Consider the following 27,259-nt stretch of genomic DNA (forward strand, 5'->3'; position numbering starts at 1 on the left):
GGTTTCCAAGAGAGATTCTGGTCAATGATAATTCCTAGGTATCGTATTTGGCTTACTCGTATTATTTATTTGATGGATGTCCATTCGTGATAATCATCGGATATAGCATTTGTTTGAATTGCTTCTTCGACAGTTACTGTTGTCTTTTGTTATTAGACGTAAGTACATCATTAAAATATTCTTTAGTAGGTAATTTAACTAATGTCTCTAACCTTGAAACTTAAAAGCTTGTTTACAGGCTGTGAAAGTACGATATTTTAAACCACATTGGATGAACCAAAGTGAGCCAAGATCGCTAAAAAAATACAAGTATTTAGTAGGTATATGAGATCATAACGAAGTTTATTTCCGACGATATCTTTCTTGGAGAGAAATTATCATCAGTTTTGCCGTTAGATCATGACTTCAGGAGGTTATTTATTCGGGAGCATGTCATTAACACCCTGTATAGTGCTCACACTTGAAAGATCCACATAATGTGGAAGATTCAATATAAACATAGTAAGTATTTTGTACTTTACTAGATAAAGACCATCTTTCATGGAACTGTATTCAAGTTGAAAGCTGCTACAAACATAGCTATGTACCTAGAACAGTGGTGCGGCGGGAGGCGCGCGCATACCGCATGTTCGCGACGAGCCTGCGTCACACGAACGCCGGCCGGCGCGCGCCTCTCTGCCGCATCGCTGATTCCTACAATAAGCACTTTGAGCATATTGATATGTTTTCAAAATTTGCAGATTTTAAAAACAATATACACAAAGTTTTCAGAAATTAACTAGATAATTAGAATTAATTTGTTATTATGTTTGGATTACTACATATTTGCATTAACTATACCATATTTGCACAATATTAGCAACAGGTTGCTTCCTAAATCATTACAGAAATATCTTCTTTTTTTTTCTCGTAAACATCACTTTACTTCCACTATCAAATCACCAATCATCGCACTTCTAGATTTTGAACTGTAATAACAGTACTATGTTAACATACTTGTAGACAATGTTGTGGGATGTATATTAACATAATTATATTTAATCTAAGTCTACTTAGTAAGTTTTAATGTACATCTGTTTATTGTCTCAAATAAATAAAAATAAAATAAAATAAACATCTGGCTTTTGATTTGTGGGAAAATTTATGTATAGAATGATTTGTTCATCCGAGTTAGTTAAATGGTGATGGGGAGTAGTTTTAGTTGATTTTGACTTAACTTTACAACAACAAATAGTATTAAGTACCCATTTAATATTCAATCAAGAAGAAGAATAGGAATATTCAGAATTCAAATTCAAATCGTATTAAAACTCATGTTTTCCGAAGGGCTAGCACGGGGCGCGATCGCGATTAAGAGGAGAGTATAGCACTTGCTCGTCCATACAAAAAGAGAAAACGTTTTACTACCACTAAATATTATCCAATCTCCATGATTTTTTAGTATGTGATTGACACAAGGAATAACTAAGTTTATAGCTTTTACTTTTTTCGAAAAATTTTATAGCTTTAAACTTATAGGCACCTCAAATAACGTAATTTTTGTGTGTTGAATGAAGCCGTTGGTTGAACAATAACAATGTATTTAAAAAAAAAGCGAAACCTATAAACCTAGAATATATTATGCTGAAGTGATAAACACCAAAATCTAAAAGATTGGTTGATATTTAGTTAGTGTAAAACGTTTTCTCCCGATACCAGAATTTCATTAAGAAAAGTACCTATTGTCAGCCGCGTGCTGCAGTGCATCTCTATCACACCCGTGCCCAGGGCATGAGAGCGTAAGTGATAACAAATATTTTCCTAAATACCTATTTCGCTAGAATCGCGAAGGTATACTCTCCTCCAAAAGTTCTCTATCGTTCTCGATCTTGGGGCTGCTGAGTGACCGCGATGGAAAGCTTTTGTCACCTCTTAATTGCGCCTCGTGCTAGCCCTTCAGGGACAGTACTTATCCTATTGAATACTTAGTACTATACAGGCGCGGATCCACCCATATGGGCAAGATGGGCATGCCCATCACCTAAATTCCTTGCCATATCACACCACGGGATTTCAATATAATAATTTCGTTATTTTATCATTTTCGTATGATTGTTTTGTTTTTTACAATGATGCTGATGGTGATGATTTCTGGTTATGCTAAATATTTTTTTTCCACCTCGGAAGCCCTCTGGATAGTTGTAAAGAATTCAAAAACCATAAAATTTTCGGTCATGCCAAGAGTGAGTTATGGCTAACAGCAAATGTCACTACTTACGTATAAGTACAACGTGACTAGTTTGACCCCAATCAGCCATATAGTTTTTATAATAAACTGTATTATTTTAAAAAACTTTAAGATTTTGATCAAATTCGAAATGTTTTATTAAAAATTGGTGTCGAGATTTTGTAAGTGTAACTTTTTTATTGCTCATAAGTAGACTTTTAATGAAATAGCTGTAGGTAATATAAATAAAACTATTCGGCCTATAAAGATAAAATTAGCCACATAGGGAATATGGATGTGTTTCAAATAAAGTTCAAATATTATTTTTAATAAACTTTGTTATTACAAAATTATGCCTCTATCAATATTTTTGATTTTAATTTATTTTTGAGCACGTATATAATTGTTGAAAAGTAGAAAAAAACTGCAATAAATTCAAACTTTAGAAACGATACGAATTTTCTTAGGGCGGATGTGACGTAAAAGGTTTTCATAAGTATGTCATTCTCAGAATAATCTATGCTCATAGAACTGATTTTATTCATAGTTTTTTTTATAACAAATGATCATCATTCATAATAATATTATATTTGTTTATTAACTCAGTAAATAAAACCAGTTAAAAGTAATTTCTCTCATTTTAATATTACGTGTTTACGTGTATTACGCCCTAACTGTCATCGAGAGAGTGCAATGTCGCTGAAAAAGACTTGCTGCTGACGAATATATTTCAAAATTAATAAATTATACGGATTTTTCGTCATATTATTTTTTGCGCACTTGAAAAGAGCTATCCAACGATGTATGACTGGACATTATATGTCCCAAAACGCCCATCCTCTTTTTAACTTTATTTAAAATACCTTAAATTACTATTTTTGGCGTTGAATTTTTTGACTATTATAAAGTGATGTAAAATTATCGAATAAAAAGACAAACACATGCATATTCCCTATTAAATGAGAATTTAGTCTAGTTGTATACTTAGTAAGTTTTGCCGTTAGCACAAACTTTTTTCGGTTAAAAATTTCATAACCTGTTTTTTCAGAATTTAAATGTAAAATTTATTGTTATGTCTGTTGTGTTAACTGCTGGTGTTCCTTATTTAATAAATAAATAACTATTTATTGATCCACAGGGCTTTTGGAAAGGAAAAATTGCGTTATGATCAATACCAACATACACAAAAATCTGCTACCTATCAATCCTATCAATACCTCAAGGCGACGCAAAACCACCTTTTTTAGGATTCCGTACCTCAAAAGGAAAAAAGGAAACCTTATAGGATCACTTTAGTGTCCGTCTGTCTGTCTGTCACTACCACCGTTTTTCTCAGACACGGATAAATATATCAAGCTGATATTCCGCATAAATACCTATACAAATTTACGGCCCCGACAAAGTAAGCTCAAACCATTTTTTGATTCAGTGATTGGTTTACAAAATATTAAGCTTTGAAGTGCTAATTTTTGTTAGACCTAAATGCACCCCCCACCCGCCCTGTGGGCTAAATGGTTAATCCAAAAAAAATGAAAAAATACACGGATGTAGTAGTAGTAGTAGTAGATGCGATCCCTGATGATGAAGGGACCAGCTACATCTGTTAATTATTTTTTGGGTTTTTGACTTGCCCATCACCTATTTTGAGGTCTGGATCCGCGCCTGGTACTATACTATACAATATATCTAGCGTAGCGTTTTAGTAAAATACATAAAGTACTTACATACTCCATTTGCACCAGGATTTTTCTATAATAATATTAGAATGGGTTTTTTTTTAAAGATAAAACTGCTGTCAAATACAAATCCTACGTGATAATGTTTGTTATGTTACGAATATTGTATTCGTTATCATAATGAATTTTCTTTTTCCTGTTTACTTCGAAAAGTCGTTCAGATCAAAAAATAATTTCCATAACTTGGTTAGGTACTGGAAGGTCTTAATAATTATATTATGATTTATGATCAAAGGAGATAGGTAAGTACCTACATTAGAGTGACAGCAAAAATGGTTCGATTTTTTTATTCCGATCATTTCGTACCGAAAAAGATGGACTACTTACAATAATTAAAGGAGCACCTAACATGGATGATACACAGAAAGAGGACTAAATGCTGATGATGATGAAGAGTCACAGGTCATTATGAACTTCACGTATAAATAAACAAACCTAGTTTAGCCTAGCTAAGCAGCTAGAAACTAGAAACCTTGTAGAGTCTGTATTGTCGTCACGGTGTGAGTCAACTCGGTGACAACGGAGGTATGTTTGCGAGCTAAAGTGGATTAATCTATGACATACGACATTGTAAAGTAGGCTTACGGTTAGCGGATTCTTTTCTTTTTATTTTATCTATGTATCTACGTCATAACTTCCTTTCCAAAGTGGGTTTAAGTAATTTCTTTTTTGACAAATATTTGATCGAAAGCTTGCTGGTAAAATTTGCTCTTTGAAAAAATCAAAGTTACCTATCTGCATACTTTCATACTTAAACTTTTGTATGTAGGTATACAGGGATTTCAAAAGTGGTATAGTAAGCCGAAAGAGGTGACTCAGGGGGTCATTTTTTAACCACTTTTATTTACGAGTTTTGAATATAATGTTTATCACCTGTACAATATACAATACAATATACTCTTTATTTGCACCAAAATATAACAACATACAAAATAAAAACTTTAAAATAAAAACAGTACAAAAAAGCGGCCTTATTATTGCTGTTAATATATTGTGTTAATAAAAATGATATAAGTAAGTAGGTATCTAAATATTGTGATGTTTTATGAAATGTGAATAGCCTACGTAGAAGTACTCATACAAACAAAATCATTCATCAATCATAGGAAAAGAGAAATCCAAAGCCCATGCTCGCTGGAAACGTTTTAAAAATAGATTAGACTACAACGAATTTGCTCTGCTCCGAAAGAGACAACGTAAAATCGAAGTCGAATGTAAAAATAAATATATCCGTGAAATGGAAATTAATATAAAGAAAAATTCTAAATGCTTTTGGTCTTTTATAAAAAATATGCGAAATAGCCCTAGGTTCCCTAAAGTCGTAACATTCAGAGACAAAAAGTATACGGAAGGCCCAGATATCTGTGGTGCATTTAATAGCTTTTTCTATAGTGTGTTTGTTGAGGTTGCTGACAGCTACCCGGATATTCAGTTACCCCCACCACAAATGGGATCCAGTTCACCATGTCATTCACTATCATTAACTCACGACGAAATAACTAAATGTCTAAAGTCCCTTGATATCCATACAGGTGCTGGAAGTGATTGCATACCCCCAGTTTTTATTGTAAGGAGTCTACCAGCAATAGTGACTCCCCTTTATATTATTTTAAATAGGTCTCTAAAAGAAGGTATTTTCCCAATCAAGTGGAAAGAAGCTTACATTTCCCCCATTCATAAAAAAGGATCGAAACTCAAAGTAGACCACTATAGGCCAATATCCAAGTTGAATATTTTTGGGAAAATATTTGAAAAATTGGTGTATGGTAGTCTTTACACATCCCTGTCCCGCAGTATACCTACGGAGCAACACGGGTTTTTACAAGGTCGATCAACAACAACAAATCTGTCTCTATTCATGAATTTCGTTCACAAAGCAATGGATGATCATAGCCAAGTTGACGTGGTGTACACAGACTTCGAAAAGGCTTTCGATCGTGTGGACCACGTCATACTGCTGCGTAAGTTACAGCACCTAGGCATACACGGCGATCTCCTTCGATGGGTGGAGTCATACCTCTCAAACAGATCTCAGGCAGTTGTCGTGGGAGGTTACAAATCGGACTTTGTGCAAATCCCCTCCGGAGTTCCCCAGGGATCTCATTTAGGGCCACTCTTTTACAACGTCTATCTGTACGATATCTACACATGCTTTTTACACTCGAAATTCCTTATGTACGCAGATGACACAAAGATTTTCTTGGACATTAAAACTGAAGCTAACTGTCATAACTTACAGGCCGATTTGAATCGATTGTCAGTATACTACGAAACAAATAGGATTAAAGTCAATGTTGATAAATGTCAAACTATATCATTTTCTCGTAAACGTGCCCCGATTAAATTTCCTTATAGCCTACAAAATACTATTATAGACAAAACAGATTTGGTGAGAGATTTAGGTGTATACTTCGACAGTAAACTATTAATGGATCAACACATAGATATAATCACAGACAAAGCTTACAAAAACCTGGGCTTTGTTATACGAGCATGTAAGCCTATCAAAGATATTGACAGTATCAAAATGGTATATAACGCCTATGTCCGTAGCATTCTCGAATATGCCTCCTGTATCTGGACTCCCCAGTATATCACGTACGATCATCAAATAGAAAGGATCCAGAAAAAGTTTACTAACCATCTTAACTACAAGTCCCGGAAGTATTTTGATTCCTATGAGAGTAGCTGTGATCACTTCAATATGCAGACCCTTAATAATCGTCGTATCGTATCGGATATGATGTTCCTTCACGACGTGCTGCGCAGCCGCGTGGACTGCCCGCCGCTGCTGCGGGAGGTGGGGCTGGCGGCGCCCGCGCGCCGCACGCGCCACACTCCGCTGCTGCATGTTCCGCTTTGTCGGACTAACTACGCACAGAACACGGTGTTGACTAGAATTACCCGGACATATAATAAACACTTCAGTGAATTAGACTTATTTGACCTTTCCAAACCGTCCTTTAAAAACAAAGTTAACTCTCTTGTGAGCAGAAAATTATAGATTACCTATAATGCATATTATGTACCTAATATATGGATAAAGTAGTTATATGTTATATTGCATTTATTTATATATATATATATTTTTATAAAAATCATATTATATAATATTTACCCCCCCCCCCCCCTTTCCCACCTATCCTATAAGCAAGCTGCGATTAATTTTACCTAACCTATGTTTGTAACTAGTAATTAAAAGAATAAGATGTAAAACCTAGGCACGTAGTACCTACACTAATTTGTTAAATTAAAATTAATAATAAAACTAACTTCTACACATAATATATAAGTACAGTAATATTAGAGGAAATCTGTAATTGGCCTTACTGTTATGTTTTTACCTTGTATTTGTACCATTGTAACGCTGTTGATTTTCCTAAATAAATAAATAAATAAATAAATAAATAAATCATCAATTCATTCCAATCGATCAGACTTTAGAGCTTATCGGAAAACATACATCATCACAGATACAACCAAACTTATATCACCACTAAAATTGACGCGCAGAATCGCAAATCGCATTTTCCAATAACACTATCATTGCTAGTACCTAGCGATAGCGAAATATCGGATCAATATTTCTATAGCACTTCAGTATTCACCCCGCTTCAAGAGCTTTCCAATTTTATTGCAAACGCAAATTTTCCATTGAAAGCTTTCATTTGTTTTTATGGATATGGGGCTAAAGTCTGATAGTGGTTGTTTGTGTGATAATCAACAGTTGTTTTGATCGAGTTAGGAGATTATTTAGATTAGTTTCAAGGTCATGGTATATCATACCTAATTTTTGAGGATATATTTCAAACAATATTTGCTTGAATTTTCTTTACGACCCCACAGGGGAAAGGGCGGTCTTATGGTGACCGGGAAGCAAGTCACTGAGTTTTCGCAACACATTATTAGGACTTAGATAAATTAGTTAAGTAAAGTAGGTATTTATTTATGTTTTTTTCATCTCTATGTAATTGTTTGCCTCTACTAGCAAGATCACTTTAGTTATATTTTTCCCCTATTTGTTAGCTGTTTCTTTAGTTGTTTGGTTTGACACGCAGACAACCTACAACCAAACCAAGATGGGAAAATTCACAGAAAAACTAAATTAATTCGCCCGCTGTAGCGGCGAATAGGGTAACAACACCAATAGTTGACATAGCGATATAAGGCTTTATCGCGAAGGTCAAGGTCATGCGTAAACAACAGTGAAAATACTAAATTACCACACAGTACCAAAATATACTTAATTAATATGAGATTAACTAAGAAATAAAAAAGTAATGCAGGATGAAAACTTAATGTAAATATGCATAGTGGTTACTAAATATAGTTAGTGTTTAACGGTAACGACGTTAACAAATCGTTAAGACACAGGCAATGTAAAAAAATGTGTTATTTAGTTGAAAAAACAAGTGATCTGCAATGTCAAAGAAAACCCTGAATAAAGTGTTCGTGACAGTGAAAAGCGTTCCCTTAACGTATCGGATTTTATCGCTGGGCGCTCATCTTTGTTTGTCAAGGTCTTTGCTTAAAAAATAAGGAATCTACGCAGAAATCTTTCAAATTAAAACTAAAACACAACAAGCGTTCGAAGCACATTTATCAAAAGTTGAAATAAACGACCTATTTATATGCAAAGCTCGAAAATTTTCAGAATTTACTAGCGATATTTATATTTTTTACCGTGATTCCAGGTTTCAGATGTAGGGTGGGCATCTGTGCAAAAATAACTTATCTCACACTCACTGCACTTCACATTTGATATTGTCAACAAAAATGGTTTTATTCAATATAAATGTGTATTAAAATGGGCGCCAAAAATCGGTAGCCCGTCGTCTCGACGCATGGTTGGAAAGTCTGAAATGTTTTGGCAGTCGGCTCTGCGGCTATAATGATCGGCTCCTATATAAATATACAGCGCCACCTGTTTTAAAAGCTAGTAAACATAAACCCTCAGGACTTTTCACCCATTTGAACAACTTTTTTTGTAATCCCTCTATGAATAAAATGAGTATTGGTTTGTTTCAATATTTGTTATAGTTAATCTGTCTTGTTTATTTTTCTTGTTATATTGACTACTGTACGTTTTATTTGATAATCATTTCAATTAAATAGTTCTTAAAATGTTACATGTAAAAACTTAAATTAACGCCATCTAGCGATATTCTACAGAAGCAGTTAATTCAGTCGTGGACTACCAGTGCTCGCGCTTCACATTTCGGTTCACAAAAAAACAAAAGGAGGGGCGCCGATAACATTTACTACGCACGCGCTATAGTGGGGATCCGTAGTAAACTCAATGGGAGAAAATTATCAGTAGGCGTTTGCCCGTGTCTAAAGAGATAACGTTTTATACAAAGTGCTCGCTCCGTGTTCAGTGAAAATTGCCTACCGGAGATCTTGAAAATAACTTTGTGTGTTTAGTGTTTTGATAGCTGATATTCAAAGCTAACATGGCGACCAGCGCACCTGTGAAAAAAGTTCCCATACACCTTCAGGTAAGGTGTTCAACCTGTTGTTTTTATTCAAAATTCGCAATGGAAAAAAAACATCTCAATGGGATACCCCGGTTCAATATAGTCGACCTCGCGAATACTGACTGAACAGAAAATAATCGCCCGTGGGAATTTACAGCATGACCTGTTTTTAGCAGAAGTAGGTTGCCGGTGCTTGCGAAAATGAGTAAAAATAGCAACATTTACCCACCTGGTTCTGAATTAAACCTTGCACTTTATGTGCTTCCTTCTCAGTCTTTTTAAGTAGGTATTATACTTATCCAACTAATACAGATGATTTTATCTATTTTATTTTTTTATATGGCTAGCATGAGCAACATCGCTATCGCTCTCCGGTATTAAATGGTTTGCTATCTTAAATTAAAAATAATACTTACTAGGTAGGTAGGTACATAACATAAACTTTCTTCTCGCCAATTTTTTATTAAATTAGGTCAATGTCCACCCCCACATTTTCCTCTGCGGTGATTGAACCTTGCATTATATACGCTTATGCGTATAGCAGTCAAGTCCGTTCGTGACATGCGCAGTGGGTTCCGTATTAGAGATAAAATGGCAGGCAGCATCCGAGTCGGAAGAGAATGGGGTCTATGAATAATGCGGGTTCTTTACCCGTTGAGTACGTAGGGCCCTTTATGGGGCATGTCACCCTATAATATTTGCGGTAGGGGAGTTAAATACGCTTAGCGTTTAACTTTAAATATTATGAATGAATCGGTGTTACATTACAATGTTTTATTTTATTATTTTCAATAATTTTCATAGGTTAAAATAAGTAGTCGGTTAGGAATGTTATGATAAGAATCTGTTATTTCGGCACGAATTTATTTATTTTCATCATCAAACCGTAATCGACCACTGTTGGACATAGGCCTCGTCCCCCCATGAGATTCAACCTTTTAATTTAGTGTCTGCTTTCAACGTATTTTTAAGATTATGCCACTATAAAACCAACACCATACTTGGCTGTAATTTTCAGTGACTGCTTCAGTCGCGTGTCCAGACGTACTTCTATTCTTACTCTCCCCCTTGTAAGACCTCCCCTAGCTAGTCGTGAGTGTCGTGACGTCATCTCGGCACCCCTCGCGTTACTCACGTGGTTTCGGTGATTAGTCACCAAAATATGCTTTAAAATATAAATTATTTGTAACCTATAAGAATTTTAAGGTTTCAGAATTACAGTAGAACTACTAAATTATTTCTCGTATTGTATAATATCTTCCGTGGTTTCAATATCTTCTGAAGGCTAATAGTTATTTCATTAAATGCAATACCCTATACAGGGTTATTTGCAAGTAGACCGGATCCTTTCAGGAGGTGATAGAGGAAGGCATTTCCAGTTGATTGAACCCTATAATGCATTATCCTAAACTTAACCATTTCTAAGATATTTAATATTTAAGGTTTTTTAAATTTTTTGCCAAAATTTTATGCTTAAAACCGAAAAAAAAAACTAGACACATTTCAGTATTTTTTTTGGTGGTTTTGCATAAGTAACACCTTAATAAACTAATTAAAATAATCAAATGTGCATTAATCGACTCAAATTAGACGTAATACCTCAAAATAGTTAAACATTTTGAAAAAATATTCAAAACGCAAAAACTAGTAAATTCAATTAAAAAAGAATTTCACATAACATTTTTTTGTGCACTTTAGCTTAAAAACATGGTCAACTAATAAGCTTTCAAATAAGATATTTCAATATCAAATCGATTTAGGTATCACCAAGATATGGCCAAATTAACCAGCACAGACGGACAAAATTTAACAGAAAAACTAACAAAATTAGCCAAATTTAAAGGTAAAAAGTGTGATTGTTTTCAGTCCTGTTGCCTTTAGTATGGAAACCCCTGTTGAGTTTTCTCCGCTTTCTCTGGTTGTTTTGGCCATATCTTGGTGATACCTTAATCGATTTGATATTGAATTATCTTGTTTGAAAGCTTATTAGTTGACCATGTTTTTAAGCTGAAGTGCACAAAAAAATGTTATATGAAATTATTTTTTAATTTAATTTATTAGTTTTTGCGTTTTGAATATTTTTTTTAAAATGTTTAACTATTTTGAGGTATTACGTCTAATTTAAGTCGATTTTAGCACATTTGATTATTTTAATTAGTTTATTAAAGTGTTACTTATGCAAAACCACCAAAAAAATATTGAAATATGGCTAGTTTTTTTTTATTTTAGGTTTTAAGCATAAAATTTTGGCAAAAAATAAAAAAAACCTTAAATATTAAATATCTTAGAAATGGTTAAGTTTAGGATAATGCATTATTGGGTTCAATCGACTGGAAATGCCTTCTTCTATGACCTCCTGAAAGGATCTGGTCTACTTACCAATAACCCTGTATATTTATAGACTCACGGGCAATGAAAAAGTTCTATTGAGAAAATCTCCAAATTACTCGTAAACGGAAAAAAAACTTACTTAATGACGCCTTCTGCAATATAAAAGTACATTTAACAGCGCATCAGAATATTAGCAACTAAAAACGTAAATATTTGGTTTGAATTTCCTATAAAAAGCTTCAAAAAATTGAGGCCGCTTGGTATTTGTATTATGTTAGTGGAACTGTTTCATTGCCCGTGAGTGTATATATATAGGAATAATTTTGCAGAGATTCATTCTTTTAACCGACTTTAAGTACCCAATAAAGTTCCACACATGAGTGAAACTTGCCCGAAGTTTTCTCCAGAAGTAATAAACTTCTTCCATCTCCTTTCCGTTTTACAGCATCTGTAAATCTTTCATTTATTATAATAGGCTTACAGATGGGAAGTCCATAAAGATAAACCATTTAAGTAGGTAGAGTAGCAACTCTTGTGCGTATAATTTATACTCGTAATGAGTGTAAAGCATGTCCTCTCAGTGACTGAAAATAACTGAAACCAGAGGAATATACTCACTACTTATGTAGATACGAAGCATAGAATAACAAGTACAAGTGCTAGTCTCGTTACTCTATGATACGAAGTTCACTTGTGATTTCACCTTTCTACCATGTTATGCTGGATTAATGTAAAAAATAATAATAATATGGATACACAGAAGGAGGTCGGCTGGTTAGGAACCTTTTTGAACAAGTAACTACCGTTTGTTCACGAAATGGATGATTTACATTTAAGGTGCAGAATCATAGTTTCCTATTGCACTTGTGATTGTTAACGGTCTAAAGAAACTGTTTAGCGTTAATGTTTAACAAGCGGAAATATTTAGATAACTATTCTGTAACACCGGCAGATTATTACCATATGCATGTTAGCAACTTTCACTCACACGAACGTACTCACTGTACCTAACTAGTATATTATGTATAACATTTACGATGAGCAAGTTCACTTCCCTACTTGTGATCTTAGAAATGTATGTAGCTGGTAGCTGGATGAGGAAGGCCGAGGACCGACGATGTCATCCGATAGCCAGCTTGAAAGTCTGGAACCATCCTAGATAGATACATCCGTTCATCCATGTAGATAAATATGTAATTCTAGTACCTTCACTTACTTACAAAGGTAGGGTACGCTGGAGAAATGATCACAAAATAGCACTCACAAAATAGCACCACGACGACCCCAATTTTTTCAAAAATTTTATTAAAAATTTAAACATAATATTATTGGTTTTTATTATCTATATCCTAATGCTGTGTTATACATAGGTAATTCAATGTTGCAGAAGGCGTCACTAGCCTAGCCTTTTCCGTTTAGGAGTAATTTGGTGCTTTTTTCAGGGGCACCTTTTCATTTCCCGTGAGTGTATAATGCATAACCATAATCAAATGGACGTAGACCTCAGTGCAAATACATTATGTCATGTCCATCTTGTGTGCCAATAAGCTTTCCAGATAGCCTCTTTGTATGGCTCTTATTGATTTTCCACTCACAGGCGGCGATGAGATAAGAAGACTTGTGTTGGTGACCGAACGGATATCGAGTTGCTATGACATAAGTTGGACATAATAATATTTACTTTGTTGAGATAGTATTATATACCTAAGTACAGATTTGTGAAATTTAAATAGTTTCTCGATTGATTTCTATATTTCCCCTTTATTTAATTTTGTTAGTACTTAACTCTTTTTATTTAGTTTAATCACTTGAGCTGTGCTTATGTATTATTTTCTATAGACCAACCTGTGTGTGGAAACTTTATTTCTCTCAAGAAACTAAATTTTCACTAAATTGACCCTTCTTATCATGGTCAATGATCGATTTTTTGCGAGACTCAGGGAGTCAATTCTTAATATCACGCCTTTATTTATATACAGGGTGTCCCAAAAGTCAACGTCATCCCTTATAGGGCTGATAGGTCAGCTCATGAGAGGCCAGAATATCACAATATGACCTAAGTAAAAACTCGATAATTTTCGAGATATTGACACTTTTATAAATTTGCTGAAAATCGACACCTTGGATCAGTTTTTTGCGTGCCGCCGGTACAAAAATCCATATTGTTAGAATTTGTTTCGTGTTGCATCATTCTGTATAGCCATGCTATTGATCGCAGTCAAAAAAAATATCGAGTAATGCTGTATGTTTAATAAAAACACGGTTTTCAAAGTCATAAAAGGTAATCGTAATTTTTTATAAACAACTTTGACTCTACTTAATGTAAAAAAAATATACCACGCAAACCTGGCACCTTATTTGAAAAGATTGCTCATTTAATGCAGTTTCCAAAATGGTATGAAACGTTGCTATTGTTTCAATTAAAAAAAAAGTTATTGCTATTTTAGTACAAAACGACCTCGATGTAAAATTGTTTGAAGTAAATTTATCAGACTGAATTTATTAAGGGTAAGTCATGTTGGAATGAGTAAAAGTAAAATAGGTGATGGGGTCAGCCGTGGCAACATAGATGACGCAAAAATAGCTAAGAAAAAACTTACCAAACTCTTATAAAACATATTTTGCGTTTTTTACACCTTATTTAAAATAAAACAAACATTTATTGTATTTTATTTTTATTTCTCAAAATTATAACACCACATTATTATACTAAGTACATAATCAGCAAAAAATAATACTCATTAATGGTCATAATCATAATTTTGAGAGTTTGGTTTTGTTTAACAATAACTTCAAAATAAATAACAAGTAATGTTAATGACAAACTGATCTGTCCCTTTTTTGGATACTGTGGGTGTACAATGTACATGTGTAAGCGTTTTAATTCATTATATCACACATTAGCACTACTCAGGAATGTACGTTACCATGCGCTACATTTATGGGGAATGTGGAGTTGCTATAGTCCACTTTTTTCGAGAAAGATACTCAAAATGCGTTTTTTTTATTAACTGTGACAACGTTGTCTCTTTTCCCACTCCCGGCCACACCACCTATTTTACTTTTACTCATTCCAACATGACTTACCCTTAATAAATTCAGTCAGATAAATTTCCTTCAAACAATTTTACATCGAGGTCGTTTTGTACTAAAATAGCAATAACTTTTTTGTTAATTGAAACAATAGCAATGTTTCATACCATTTTGGAAACTGCATTAAATGAGCAATCTTTTCAAATAAGGTGCCAGGTTTGCGTGGTATATTTTTTTTACAGTATGTAGAGTCAAAGTTGTTTATAAAAAAATACGATTACCTTTTATGACTTTGAAAACCGTGTTTTTTTTAAACATACAGCATTACTCGATATTTTTTTTGACTGTGATCAATAGCAAGGCTATACAGGGTGATGCAACACCAAACAAATTCTAACAATATGGATTTTTGTACCGGCGGCACGCAAAAAACTGATCCAAGGTGTCGATTTTCAGCAAATTTATAAAAGTGTCAATATCTCGAAAATTATCGAGTTTTTACTAAGATCATATTGTGATATTCTGGCCTCTCATGAGCTGACCTATCAGCCCTTTAAGGGATGACGTTGACTTTTGGGACACCCTGTATAAATAGATAGGGACGCGCGGACGTTAACTGAAATAGACATTTTAATTATGTTATGTATTACGACGTGTCACACAGACGACTTTGAATGCGTGTGGTTGGCAGGTCGCTTCATTACCAGCAGTATCGCAGCTGTATCGGACATGATTGTCGGATGCAGGTACTTATCCATGCGTCAGTGGAACTGGCATTAACAGCGCTGTTCTGTAAAGGAAACATTTAGACTCAATGATACTATGATACATAAATATTCACAAAACTTAACTGGATAATATTCACATAACTTACCTACCTATATACCTAGCATGATTCTTAATATATAGTGGAAAAAAACACAAATAAGGATAGATAAATGTTCTTTTAAGCGTTTCTTACACTACATTCGTAAATAAGTATATGTAGGTGCTTCGTGGTTCTCACTTTCTGCTGAAGTAATATTTGCAGAGATTAACTAATCTTCGATTATTTAAGAGCACTGCTATTTGGAGCAACTGAGCATTTGAGTATGAAATTATGAATCATAAGTACAAACTCAAAAAGACTATATTACTTTACAGGAAATGTATGTAATCATTGTGATTTGTCCCAGATGATGTAATGCAGTGGTCTTAAATACAAAAACAAACAAAAGTTCGGTGCAAGAGGGTTCCCTATTTGGATTTCAAAATATCTTCCATCCATTTATTTAATGTTATAATGATAGTTATAACCGTTTTACTAGCGCCTTTGTATAACTTATTCCCAGAATTTTTGAGATCTTCATACTATTTTTTAATGTCTTAGTAAGTAGAATCCACAATAAAACAATAAACAATTTTATAGATAAGATACCTATTCATGATGTTGGCTTTATCTACCTCACACCATGCTGCATTATCTATTTTTATCTTCTGGTATTTTTTAAAACAAGGTGCAGTCTTGTGCATTACTTCTTGGATATCGAACGGATTTTACGAGAGTGTGAAAATGGTGCGTAAAATTTTGGTTGCTTATTTTTTTGTGAAAGAGTTTAATTAATAAGTTATTATGTTGTGGAGACTGACAAACTATATCAAGTCTGTAGTATATTGTGGTTTTTAAAACATCATGTTTTTTATGAAAAATACACGAAATTCTGAAGTTGAAATTGAAAAATACCGGACTCAATACACCTCCCTGGGGGTACTCCTCGATTTTACATCCCAAAAAGAACTTTTAGAAGACTCCTTTACTATTTGAAATATCGTATCTCAATTCAGCATAACAAATGTGTATGTAACTAGCATTGTAATGTTGAAGTACTCATTATCCAGGGGCTATTGTGTATATTTCATTGTACGGAGTCGCCGTCCGTTGCTTTAGTAGATTTCTTTTATCATGGCTTTGTTACCTTCGTGTGTGACCTTCATGTTAGTAAACTGTATTTGTAATGAACCTACTGAAATTCAGATTAATCGCTATTAAAACGAGTTGCTTAGATCTTTATCGAGCTTTCTTAGTAAGTCACGATCAAGGCTAAGTATTTTCAATAAGTAATTTACATGTTTGTGTTTTATAATCATTTATTGCGATCGATATTGGTTTAGTATTACCCGTAGTAAATGCGACTTTTGTTTTACATCTATAGGTAGGTATGCGTAGTAACTTAGAATTCTAACAAAAACTTCACAATCCCAGTAAGGACAAGCCAGCCACATACATGCAACTTCTAGAGTCGCTAGATACCCTATCTCGAAGAAAGTAAAGTAGTCTTGACATAAACTGATAAACTTAACAATATACGATAAGAAGTAACAAGATCTAGTAACTTGAGCTATTTCTGTAAGCCTAGCTCCGGCAGACATGTTGGTTTTGCTAAAAGCTTGGGGTGAATTGCATGTATCTTATTTCTTGTTTGTTTTATGTGTTGAGCTCCCGAGCGTGTCTGGATCATCATTGGGTTCTGGGAACTGTGGGTATTTGGGTTTGAATTGGGCAACTGCATCCGTACTATATTCCGTTGTTATAAATTATAATAATCCATTGCTGTATGTATGTTGTACTTATAGCCTGAAGTGTAGGTAGTAAGTAAGTGTTATGTTTATGGATCTAAGTACCTATGTTTACATTTGTGCTAGATAATACGAAAAAAAGTGTAGTAATTTAGTTTGTAAGTTTATGATATTAAGTATATCGAGGCATTTATTATGGTCTATGATAAGTAAATGATAAGGCAGTGCTATAAAAAATATGCATTTTTAGAAGTTAAATAGGTACGTGTGACGATTGCTATCTTAGATTTGATATCAATCTGAAAATACCAATGTGAAATTCGTCATCAATGCATATAGCACACAAGGTCACAAATTTCAACAGTTGTGATTTAGAGGTCACATAGGTGGTATACTTAGAAAAGTAATTTGTAGTTATTTTAACTGAGTGTGCAAATCTAAAAGTTTTAAACATACTGTATACCTATATTTACTAACAAGACGAAAGTTACAGTTTGGTTTCTATTTAATTTGGACAGTAAATAGGTAGGCAATAGTCGTATGTGGGAGTCGAATGATGACCCTTTCACCGTTCCTCCCACACGTAACATGGTCTGTGAGACCATTCTCGACCACACGGCTTTAAGTCACATGGCAATCTCACGGTCGTAATACCTTAGTTAATAATGACCATTTTGCAATTGATTCTAAATTTCTCACAAGACGTGCGGTCGAGACACACTTGACTGGCAGTTTCTGTTTGTAGGAATTGTAGGTTATGTCACTTTGTGCTGGTCGGATTGGGTTCAAGAGTTGGTACTTAACCCCCGAGTTTTCACTTGGGAATGCTAAGCTAAGCAAAACTTAAGTTTGAAATGCAGCTCTGTGACTGGGTCAATTTAGGCACTCAAATCAGAAAATGAGCCACCAGTTAAAAAAAAATTAGATAAACTATTTTTTTGGGCATGCAGTGCAATGCAATACATAGTAATTAGTTTGATGTAATGTTGCCATTCAGATATCCATTCTCTTTTTCCACAGCGTTATCTATATAATGCGCGAGTAGCAATAACAAATAATAACAATAAGTAATTAACATATCACACATTTGCAATTATAATTGTTGAACGGTAAACGTACTGTAACAGTTCAATGTCAATCAACGATACGATAGGTAGAAAGTCGTTTCAAAACAACCAATCAGTGCGTTTCGCGCATTTTTCTCGACCTGTTTTTCTAGACCGAGGTGCGATGAGAATTTTCTATGCAGCCAAGATGTTTTTTTTCTTTTTGCTCGTGATACTGGCTGGTTTGGTTACACTTAGGTTTTTGCCGGCATAATCACTTTGAGTTGAGAACTTAATCTGTGATCGACGTATATCGACGCGCCATTGTGGAAAAGTTCGTGTTAAACTGGTTTTTATCGCGCACCGATCTTTAATCGCTTTCTATTTGGTGTGAAAATACAACACTTTCCTTATTCAGCCGCTGCTACCGAGGGGAACGTAAATACCTTCTATTTTTGGCGCCTGAATTTCAGTTTCAGTCTATGTCCCGCGACAGGCGCGCCGGCCGTCATTGTTGTTCGAAGTTTGAATTGCGAAGTTTTTTCTTCCGTTGCATTCTTAATTCTGAAGTGCCAGTGTTCTAGGCGTTCTATTTTTGAAAATGCCCGCGGATCCGACTCCTTCCTCTGTTTCCGGGATTAACATAAAAGTTAGTTTTTTAATGTGAAATTTTACATAAAAGTAAAGTCTGTTATCGATGCATCCTCATTTCTGAGGTGTTGGTTAGGGTAATAATTCATGCAAAAATTAAAGAATCATAGGTTATCGATTGATTTTACTTGCGTCTACCGTCCTATTTACAGGGGTGTGTTTGTAAAGTGTGTTCTATTGTATGTTTCAGAGCTCGCAGAATCGGTTGCTCATCAAAAATGGGAAGATTGTCAACGACGACGGAATGGAGGACGGCGACGTCTACATAGAAGATGGAGTCATCAAGTGAGTTTATTTTGGAATAATGCAGTTTTATACACAACAACAAAAAAAAACACGCACTCACGCCTTGTACATTTGTACTCCCTTGCGGGGTAGGCAGAGGTGCATTGCTGCACCCACTTTTCGCCAGAGTGTTATGTTAGTCCCAATGTAATAGGGGGCGGGCCTATTGCCATTTTACGGGCACATCCAAGACCCGAGAACAAATATCTGTGTTTAAACAAATATCTGCCCCAGCCGGGAATCGAACCCGGGACCATCGGCTCAGTAGTCAGGGAAGTCATTTCACTAACCACTACGCCATTCGGTCGTCACAACAACAAACATTATATATTTCAACTAACTATCTGTTGACCATGGTTCATCGAGAAGTATACAGTTCCCCAAAATTGATAATGCACATAGAAATCTTCGTCATTGTTCGGCAACGGTCGTGTTCCCGAGCGTTAGAAAACTATTATGTATTTAGAGTGGTTAAGTGCATTTTCTTCATGAAATTTTAGTAGAATTACGTAATTGGTGCTAAAAGAGATAATTGATTTATCAGTAACGAAATTTGATTCGATAATTCATAATATTCCATAATATTAAAATTTACTTCGAAAATGTTACAGTAGGTACTTTTCAAGTGTCTTACTGAAGCTGATGTAAAGATGGATGAAAGAAGGTTTGAATAACACAAGGTTTATATTATAAGGACAAAAGGATTTCAAACACAGGTTTATATAAAAAAATTGAAATCTCAGTTCAAAAGTATTTACAGCACTGATTATTTCACATTAATAAAAATGTTTACATTAAAATCTCAGTTCAAAAGTATTTACAGCGCTGATCATTCACAATAATATTACAATTACAAACTTGGTCTTTTGGATGTGGCTTTATTGGCAAAGTGAAGTCTAACAATGTGACGCATATTTTATTCTTAAATGTGCCTCATAATATGGCATTGTTAAAAATAATTAAAGTTGAAATTAAATTCACATTTGAAAAAAATAACAAGTACGATGTGTAATTGCAGCTCTTTATAATTCCACAAAAGTAATATTGATCTTGACCTTGAGACCCTTGACTGATCGGTGACAGCCACCGACCGCCCAAATTGTTTTCGATTATGTGTCGCATGATATTGACTACTATATCTTTCGAACAAGGATCAAAATGCAAGTGCTTTGTTTAAGGCACTGATTCGGGTGTTTCCGGGAATACGACAGTTTGCGAAGATTTGCATGCGCATTATTAATATGGGAGAACTGTACCTAGATATGAATAATATTGTAAGTATAATTTAATATGTAAGTAAGTTGTAGGCAGATAGTGTAGGTAGATTTTAAGTACTTTCCTACTGAGGTTATCAAGTTTACTTTTATCATTTTAGAGAATTTTATATCAAAAAGTAGGGTAGGAATAAGTGAAAAACACATTCTGTACCGGATGTAACCAAACGATTGAAAGGCTACAAAGATCCGTCGGATATTCCAATTGAGATTAACAGATAATAACTTATTATGAACCGCTGTACTCACTTTGAATATTTATATTTATACAATAGATATCTCTTTATACTCTGCTCTTTATTTTTTACCATGAAATAATAATTATAAAATAGCAATAATCTAAATGTTAACACCCTTATTTCTCGTTGAGGGTTAAAAACGTGAATTTGGTTATATTAAAGCATCGTCATAAAAAGATAGTTGGATTTCCGCAAGACATTCACTTTCGATCAGTAAAACGGATGATTCGCATCATTAAGTCTTTGAATTAGCACGCGATTCAACGTTTAAAACATGTGGAGGTTAACTTTAACTATTTGCTGAAATTAAAATAGTATACGGCTAATTTATCTTATCACCGTCTCATTATTCACCATTAAAACGTTGAAAAAAAGGATCCTCCATAATACTTAGTTGGTCACGTGCTTATTAAGACGACCTTTATTTTTATTTTTTGGAAAAATCCGAAAGTTGTGGAAGAAAATCTGCTTAGATTGACCCCTGAGTCATCCCTGTCGTTCGGCTGGTACTGTACCGTTATACCACTTAAAACATCCTATAGGTATACTTAAAACCCTGACTAAGGGCGTCTTGCACAACAAAGTTAAATTAAATTAAATAGTTTGTCTCTTGCTCTGACAGTATAATGTCAGAGCAAGAGGTCAGATTTAATTTTGTTTAACTTTGTTGTAAAAGACACCCTAAAATGGGCTTATCACGTTATCAACACAAGCCGAATGTTTCTTCCCACCTCAGCGAACGCATATCGCTCATCTCCAAGTGAAAACCAACGAACCGCATCATAACTATAACTGTTATCGTTCTTACAAACAGCGCACTTAGCAAAACGGTTGCAGTTGAAGGAACAGTTATTCTGTCGTTCGTAATTCGAATGGTAACTGTCAAGCTTTGCATTGTCTATGAATATACAACGACTGTTACTGCATTGGTGTAATGTTTTTTTTTTGTGAAATTGTCATTTGTGGTCGAAAAACTTGACCTTATGATGGGATATTATTATGTTCTGTGCCGTTATTATTATTATACAAGCATTAAGCTATGGTATGGTATGATAATAGAAAGAAACATTTGATAATGTCTCTGAGATGCCTATGGCTATGGGGCTGGGGATAGAAAGTTTTGGAACTCTCGGTGTACCTACACAAGTATCTACTTTGTAAGGATGCGAGATAAAATTTTCTCCTTAATAGGCTCGTCATATCTTTCTTAGCCATGTTACATCAAAGTCGATACAGCCCGGGCAGCCGTTAAAAAAATATGCGCTGATTGCTTATATTTTCGGGGGTTTGAACAGACTTCCAAAAAGGAGTAGTTTCTCAATTTCTCTGTTTTTTCGGCCTCCATTTTTTTACTCCTATTTGACGGTGATACCTAGTTTGTTTTCAACTCATGCACGAATGTTACGGCTTGCTTACGATGGTAAAAGTTACAGAATGTCCCGGCGAACCTGCCTCATAGGAACTAGGGTAATTGCCTCATTTACCGGACATGCGTAGAACCCGCAATAAATCAGAGTCATGCACCAGACTTTATGCATAAAAAACTATCGTGCACGGTCATTATCATTACTTATTATGATAGTGGCTATTACTGGAACTAGTCAATTTGTCTACATCGCAAATTAAGTTAGTTTACTGAGTATAATAACTTATTGCGAATTTTATGAAAAAAGTGACTACATTTCTAGGTTTTGTACATGCACGAAACTTTTTCAATGCAATTGGCGTTTAGGTATATTTTTATGCTTAATAAGTGAAATGAAAAAAAAGTTTTGCTACTACTTCATAACTTTGTACGGTTTTTATGTGGTATGTTTTTGCTGAGAAATACGGCATAAAGGAATGATTATCTTAGTAATTAATTACTTCCTTGGTCAAATAAAAAATTTACGTATATATATTTCCCGTAGCCTAGTTGAAAAAGCTGTAAATTATATTAAATTACCCTTTGCAATCTTTCTTCTAAGGAAGATGCATCTATTCATTATTTCTGAAGCGCAACATAACATAACACGACCAATGCAATGTGATTTATCTAGACGTTTCACGGCTCATAAATAGCATTTCTACTGTAGTAAAAATAAAGTTTTTAAAAAATTTATAAAAGGGGCTAAGGTAGCCTGAATAATAATAGGGTGACATGAACCTATTTTAACATATTACAATATGTATTAGCCAAATTACTGAGCTCTTTTAAAGGCTGGTAAATCTGGTAATACTCCCATTTCAAATTATGTACAATGATCTAAGTACGCTACATAAGCAACTATATAATATCTACTTACTAGGTAATTACATTTTACAATAAAGTTTTAATATAGGTACATATAAAGTCTATAATACTTACTAGGAAATTACAATTTACAAAATAGTTTTAATATAATTCTTACCTTACAAATTCATGTACAAAAATCTTTCACACGATTCTTAAAAACATGTTTTTGGGTGTAGGTAAATCTGAATAACTCTTCAGTTGTAGTCATTCCTTTCTATCTGTTATGCTAAGATAAATATTGTTACCTATGCATTGCCCCTGACCTAAGATTTTGCTATTCGCATGAGTCAGTTCCAGTTATTCTTAGAAGCTCTTTGGCTATTTGCCAGCAAGTAAATTTTGCGGACACTGCAATTAACAAAACTGAATAAGTGTCAATACTACTCAATACATTAACGTTATTAAAGTAGTAGTAACATCTGAAAAGAGGAACTTGACTAAATAACCGTATTTACTATTTATATTGTCATAGATTGGATGGTTGTGTAGGTGTAGTAGTTGGCAAAACTGGCTATATGTATCCCAGATATTTACAGCTTTATACCAAGATTATTAGAACATTAGTTCTGGAGTGGAAGGCCAAGATATTGATTATGACAATCTTTATTTTATTTTTGTTATAATAAGTCAAGGAGTTTGCATAAATTATAAAACCTATACATATCCGGCTTTGACCACATAGCAAAGAAAGCTCGGTCCGAATTAGCGAAGATCAGTTACAGCCCTTAGCAGGCGCGACGCGTGACGTCCACTCCTGCGCATGCCAACTGGAAACTGACCAGGGTTGCCACTAGCTCATTCTAGGACATTTTTTAATTAATTGTGAAAAAAATAATTTGTTTAAATTTTACTTTTTTTCATGGAGCTTTCATATGAAATAATTTTGAGACAAGGCAAAGTATGCGGGAAAGTTGTAGTCGCGAAAATTATGCTGTTATGGCAAATAAGCCTAACCGGAAAACAATACCTGCATAAATTGTAAAAACTAATTGGCTGTTTTATAAACGTAGAACTGTAACTGAAAATATAAAAGTCCTTTCCCTGCAAACAACCAACGTGCTTTTATGCCCAGTACTGTTTGTTTTATTTTTATTAACATTTTGTTGCCAGCCCTATTCCACTACTCGGCAGGCAGTAACAAAGACGTTTTTAATTAGAGCGGGCAGGTGCTTGACCTGCATTGTATAGTAGAATAGGGGCCGGGCCACGGGAACCGGGCGTACTGTAGCAGGTACAGTCGGCAAAAAGAATACGTACGCGTCGTAGGGAAAACGTGATCACGTGTGGAGGAATACTGAGGTACAGTGGGCTGCAAAGAAAGCTAACTCAGGAGTCAGTAGCAATTATGTCAGTGTAAAAGGAGACAGGTTTTTGGGCAGGCCACTGTACATAATCAATCAATTAAATTCAATCAAAGTTATTGAATAACTAATATAAAAAACAAACAGTTCAGTTCAAAGTTTATAAAGCGTGTTGCAAAATGGGTATACTAAGCCGAAACCAGCATGTGCAGCATGTTATATCTAAGCCCGAAACTGAAATCAGAATTTCAAAATTCGTGAAAAAAATTATTAATTTTCCATAGAATCTTAGTTGGTCACGTGACTTTTTACTATGGAGAATTTTTTTAACATATTATGGGTGACATAGTGGACTATCGCTTAGAAGAAGAACAGGCATACTACTTATCTGTTTTGTTGGCTGTACCAATTAACTGGTATAATAGCAGTTTTGCGAGGAGTCACTCTCGGAGTCACACGGCCGGGAAAATACTTTACAAATGACATAATAACGTAGGCTTCGTGACTCTTTGTTTTTATATACATAATATATACTCAGTTAATTAACTTTCACGAATCCATGACATTCTTTAATCAGCACTTTGAGGACTTAAAAGCGAATCTTGAGGAAAAGTCGACTCACATCAAAGTACTACAAGAAGAAAACCTGAACTTAAAAAGCACGGTCAATGACCTAACCTCAAGATTATGTCTAGTGGAGCAGCAAATGCGAGAAAGCAACATTGAGATTAATGGTATCCCCGAAAAAAACTCCGAAAACCTATCGACTATAGTAAATTAAATTGCGAAGTCCGTCGACTGCCAGCTGAAGGATGATGATGTACTCCATGTGACGCGTGTCGCTAAGCTGAACAAGGAAAACCCAAGGCCAAGAACAGTCGTAGCTAAGCTCCGCAGTACCCGCCACCGCGACGCTCTCATCGCTGCAGTCTCCAGCTACAATAGGAAAAATCCGGGAAACAAACTGAGCACTCACCACCTTGGCTATGATGGAGCAAGCTCCCCGGTCTATGTCGCTGAACATTTGACTCCGACGTACAAGGCACTTCACGCGGAAGTTCGAAAGAAAGCTAAGGAACTGTCTTACAAATTTATATGGGTACGGAATGGACGCATACAAGTGCGAAAGGACGAATATTCGCCCATTTTAGTTATCCGTAATTCCTCGTGCCTAAGCAAAATTAATTAAATTTTAAGTTTAATTGACCTTATCAATGCTATTATAAGTGTACTCACTAAATAATGGATATTTACTATCAAAATGTAAGAGGTATAAAAACTAAAACTAATGATTTGTATAAAAATATTCTACGTCATAATTACAAAGTAATTGTACTTACCGAAACTTGGCTAAATTCTAACATAAACAATAGAGAATTTATTGATGATCGATACATTGTGCATCGTAGAGATCGTACTTGTAATGACAAAAAAGATGGTGGTGGTGTCCTGATTGCTGTCTCACGGGACATTGAAGCTAGCCGTATTTATAGTTATGAAAGTGACAGCGAAGACATCTGGGTTACAGTTAATGTTAAAATTAATAATATGTTTAAAAAAATTACTATTTGTGCCGTATATATTCCTCCACCAGTTAAATTAAATAGTCTTAAAGCATTTCTTGATAATGCAAACGATGTTATGCAAAATGTAAACGATGTAGTTATAATAGGTGATTTTAATCTAAGCTTTATTAATTGGACTGCCAACAAAGACTTTCCACATACAGTTCCTAATAATTTTAATAACAATTTAGGTTACCCTTTAATAGATTTTATGCATGCAAATAATTTATTCCAAATAAATAAAATTAGAAATATTAAGGATAAAACTCTTGATCTCATCTTAAGTAATATAAGTAATTTAAGTAACTCTGTAGTCCTAGAAAGTTTAAGTAAAGTTGATAATCTACACCCAAGTCTTCTTATCCAAGTTCCTCTAACTGGTGTGCAATATCTTAAATCTAATGTTAATTCTAATCTTAATTATTACAAGGCTGACTATGATAGCATTAAATTGGAATTAAGTTCTATTGATTGGGATAGCTTATTTTTAAGTTGTGATAATGTTAATTCTATGGTAATATTACTCAACGATACGTTACATTCAATTATCAACAAATTTGTACCTAAACGGAGCAGAAAGATGTCAAAGTATCCTCCTTGGTTTACTAAAACACTGATTCGGGTTCTCACTGAACAAAACAAGATTCGTACTAGATATTATAAATATAAAAACCCAAGAGATAAACTAGAATACGATATCCTACGTAATAGATGTCATAAACTAATTAATACATGCTATAGAGATTATAAAAATAGAATTGAATCGGAAATTAAAACTCAACCAAAAGCCTTTTGGAGATTTATCAAAGACAAACGAAAAGGTTCCTCAGCAATACCAGCTGAGATGCATCTAAATAGTGAAACTGCATCTAATGCACAAGATATAACTAATCTTTTCGCAACCCATTTCTCCAATATATACAACAAAAATATTGCTAATAATAATAGTTCTTCACATATTACAAATAACATACATATTTTCATCACCGAGAAAGAAATCAGTAAATATATACGAAAGTTAAACGTTAACCAGAGCGCTGGTCCGGACGGCACCCACCCTCTCTTTGTTAATCGTTGTGCTAAATATCTTTCCTACCCTCTCTTTATTATTTTCAATCGCTCATTACGAGACGGACAGTTTCCAAATCTATGGAAGAGAGCTAGAATTACACCAATCCATAAGAAGGGTGATTTATCTGTGGTATCTAACTATAGACCAATCTCTATTCTTCCATGTTTCTCCAAACTATTTGAATCCATAATTTGTCCCATTGTAACTAGGGA

The 27,259-nt window shown here is 34.4% G+C and overlaps 2 protein-coding genes across 7 annotated transcripts in view; one reads left to right on the top strand and one right to left on the bottom strand.

The window, feature by feature from the left end:
• The window catches only part of LOC105381171 (endothelin-converting enzyme homolog), a 50,790-nt gene extending 41,968 nt beyond the window's left edge, over nt 1-8,822 (bottom strand). Inside the window, exon 1 of the mRNA XM_048630740.1 lies at nt 8,626-8,822. Coding sequence (XP_048486697.1) covers nt 8,626-8,658 — 33 coding nt within the window. The 5' untranslated portion in view covers nt 8,659-8,822. The remainder of the gene's footprint in view (nt 1-8,625) is intronic.
• A 424-nt stretch (nt 8,823-9,246) lies between these two features.
• Nucleotides 9,247-27,259, top strand: part of LOC105381172 (dihydropyrimidinase) — a 36,822-nt gene continuing 18,809 nt past the window's right edge. For 4 of the 6 annotated variants that reach the window (XM_048630867.1, XM_048630869.1, XM_048630870.1 and 1 more), the window contains exons 1-2: nt 18,872-19,034; nt 19,227-19,321. In XM_048630867.1, coding sequence (XP_048486824.1) covers nt 18,987-19,034; nt 19,227-19,321 — 143 coding nt within the window. In that variant the 5' untranslated portion in view covers nt 18,872-18,986. Of the gene's footprint in view, nt 9,441-16,277; nt 16,339-18,871; nt 19,035-19,226; nt 19,322-27,259 lie in introns of those variants that run through there. The other 2 variants (XM_048630868.1, XM_048630872.1) reach the window with 2 other exon arrangements.

Source organism: Plutella xylostella, chromosome 27 (assembly GCF_932276165.1).
Source record: "Plutella xylostella chromosome 27, ilPluXylo3.1, whole genome shotgun sequence".
Classification (NCBI taxonomy): domain Eukaryota; kingdom Metazoa; phylum Arthropoda; class Insecta; order Lepidoptera; family Plutellidae; genus Plutella; species Plutella xylostella.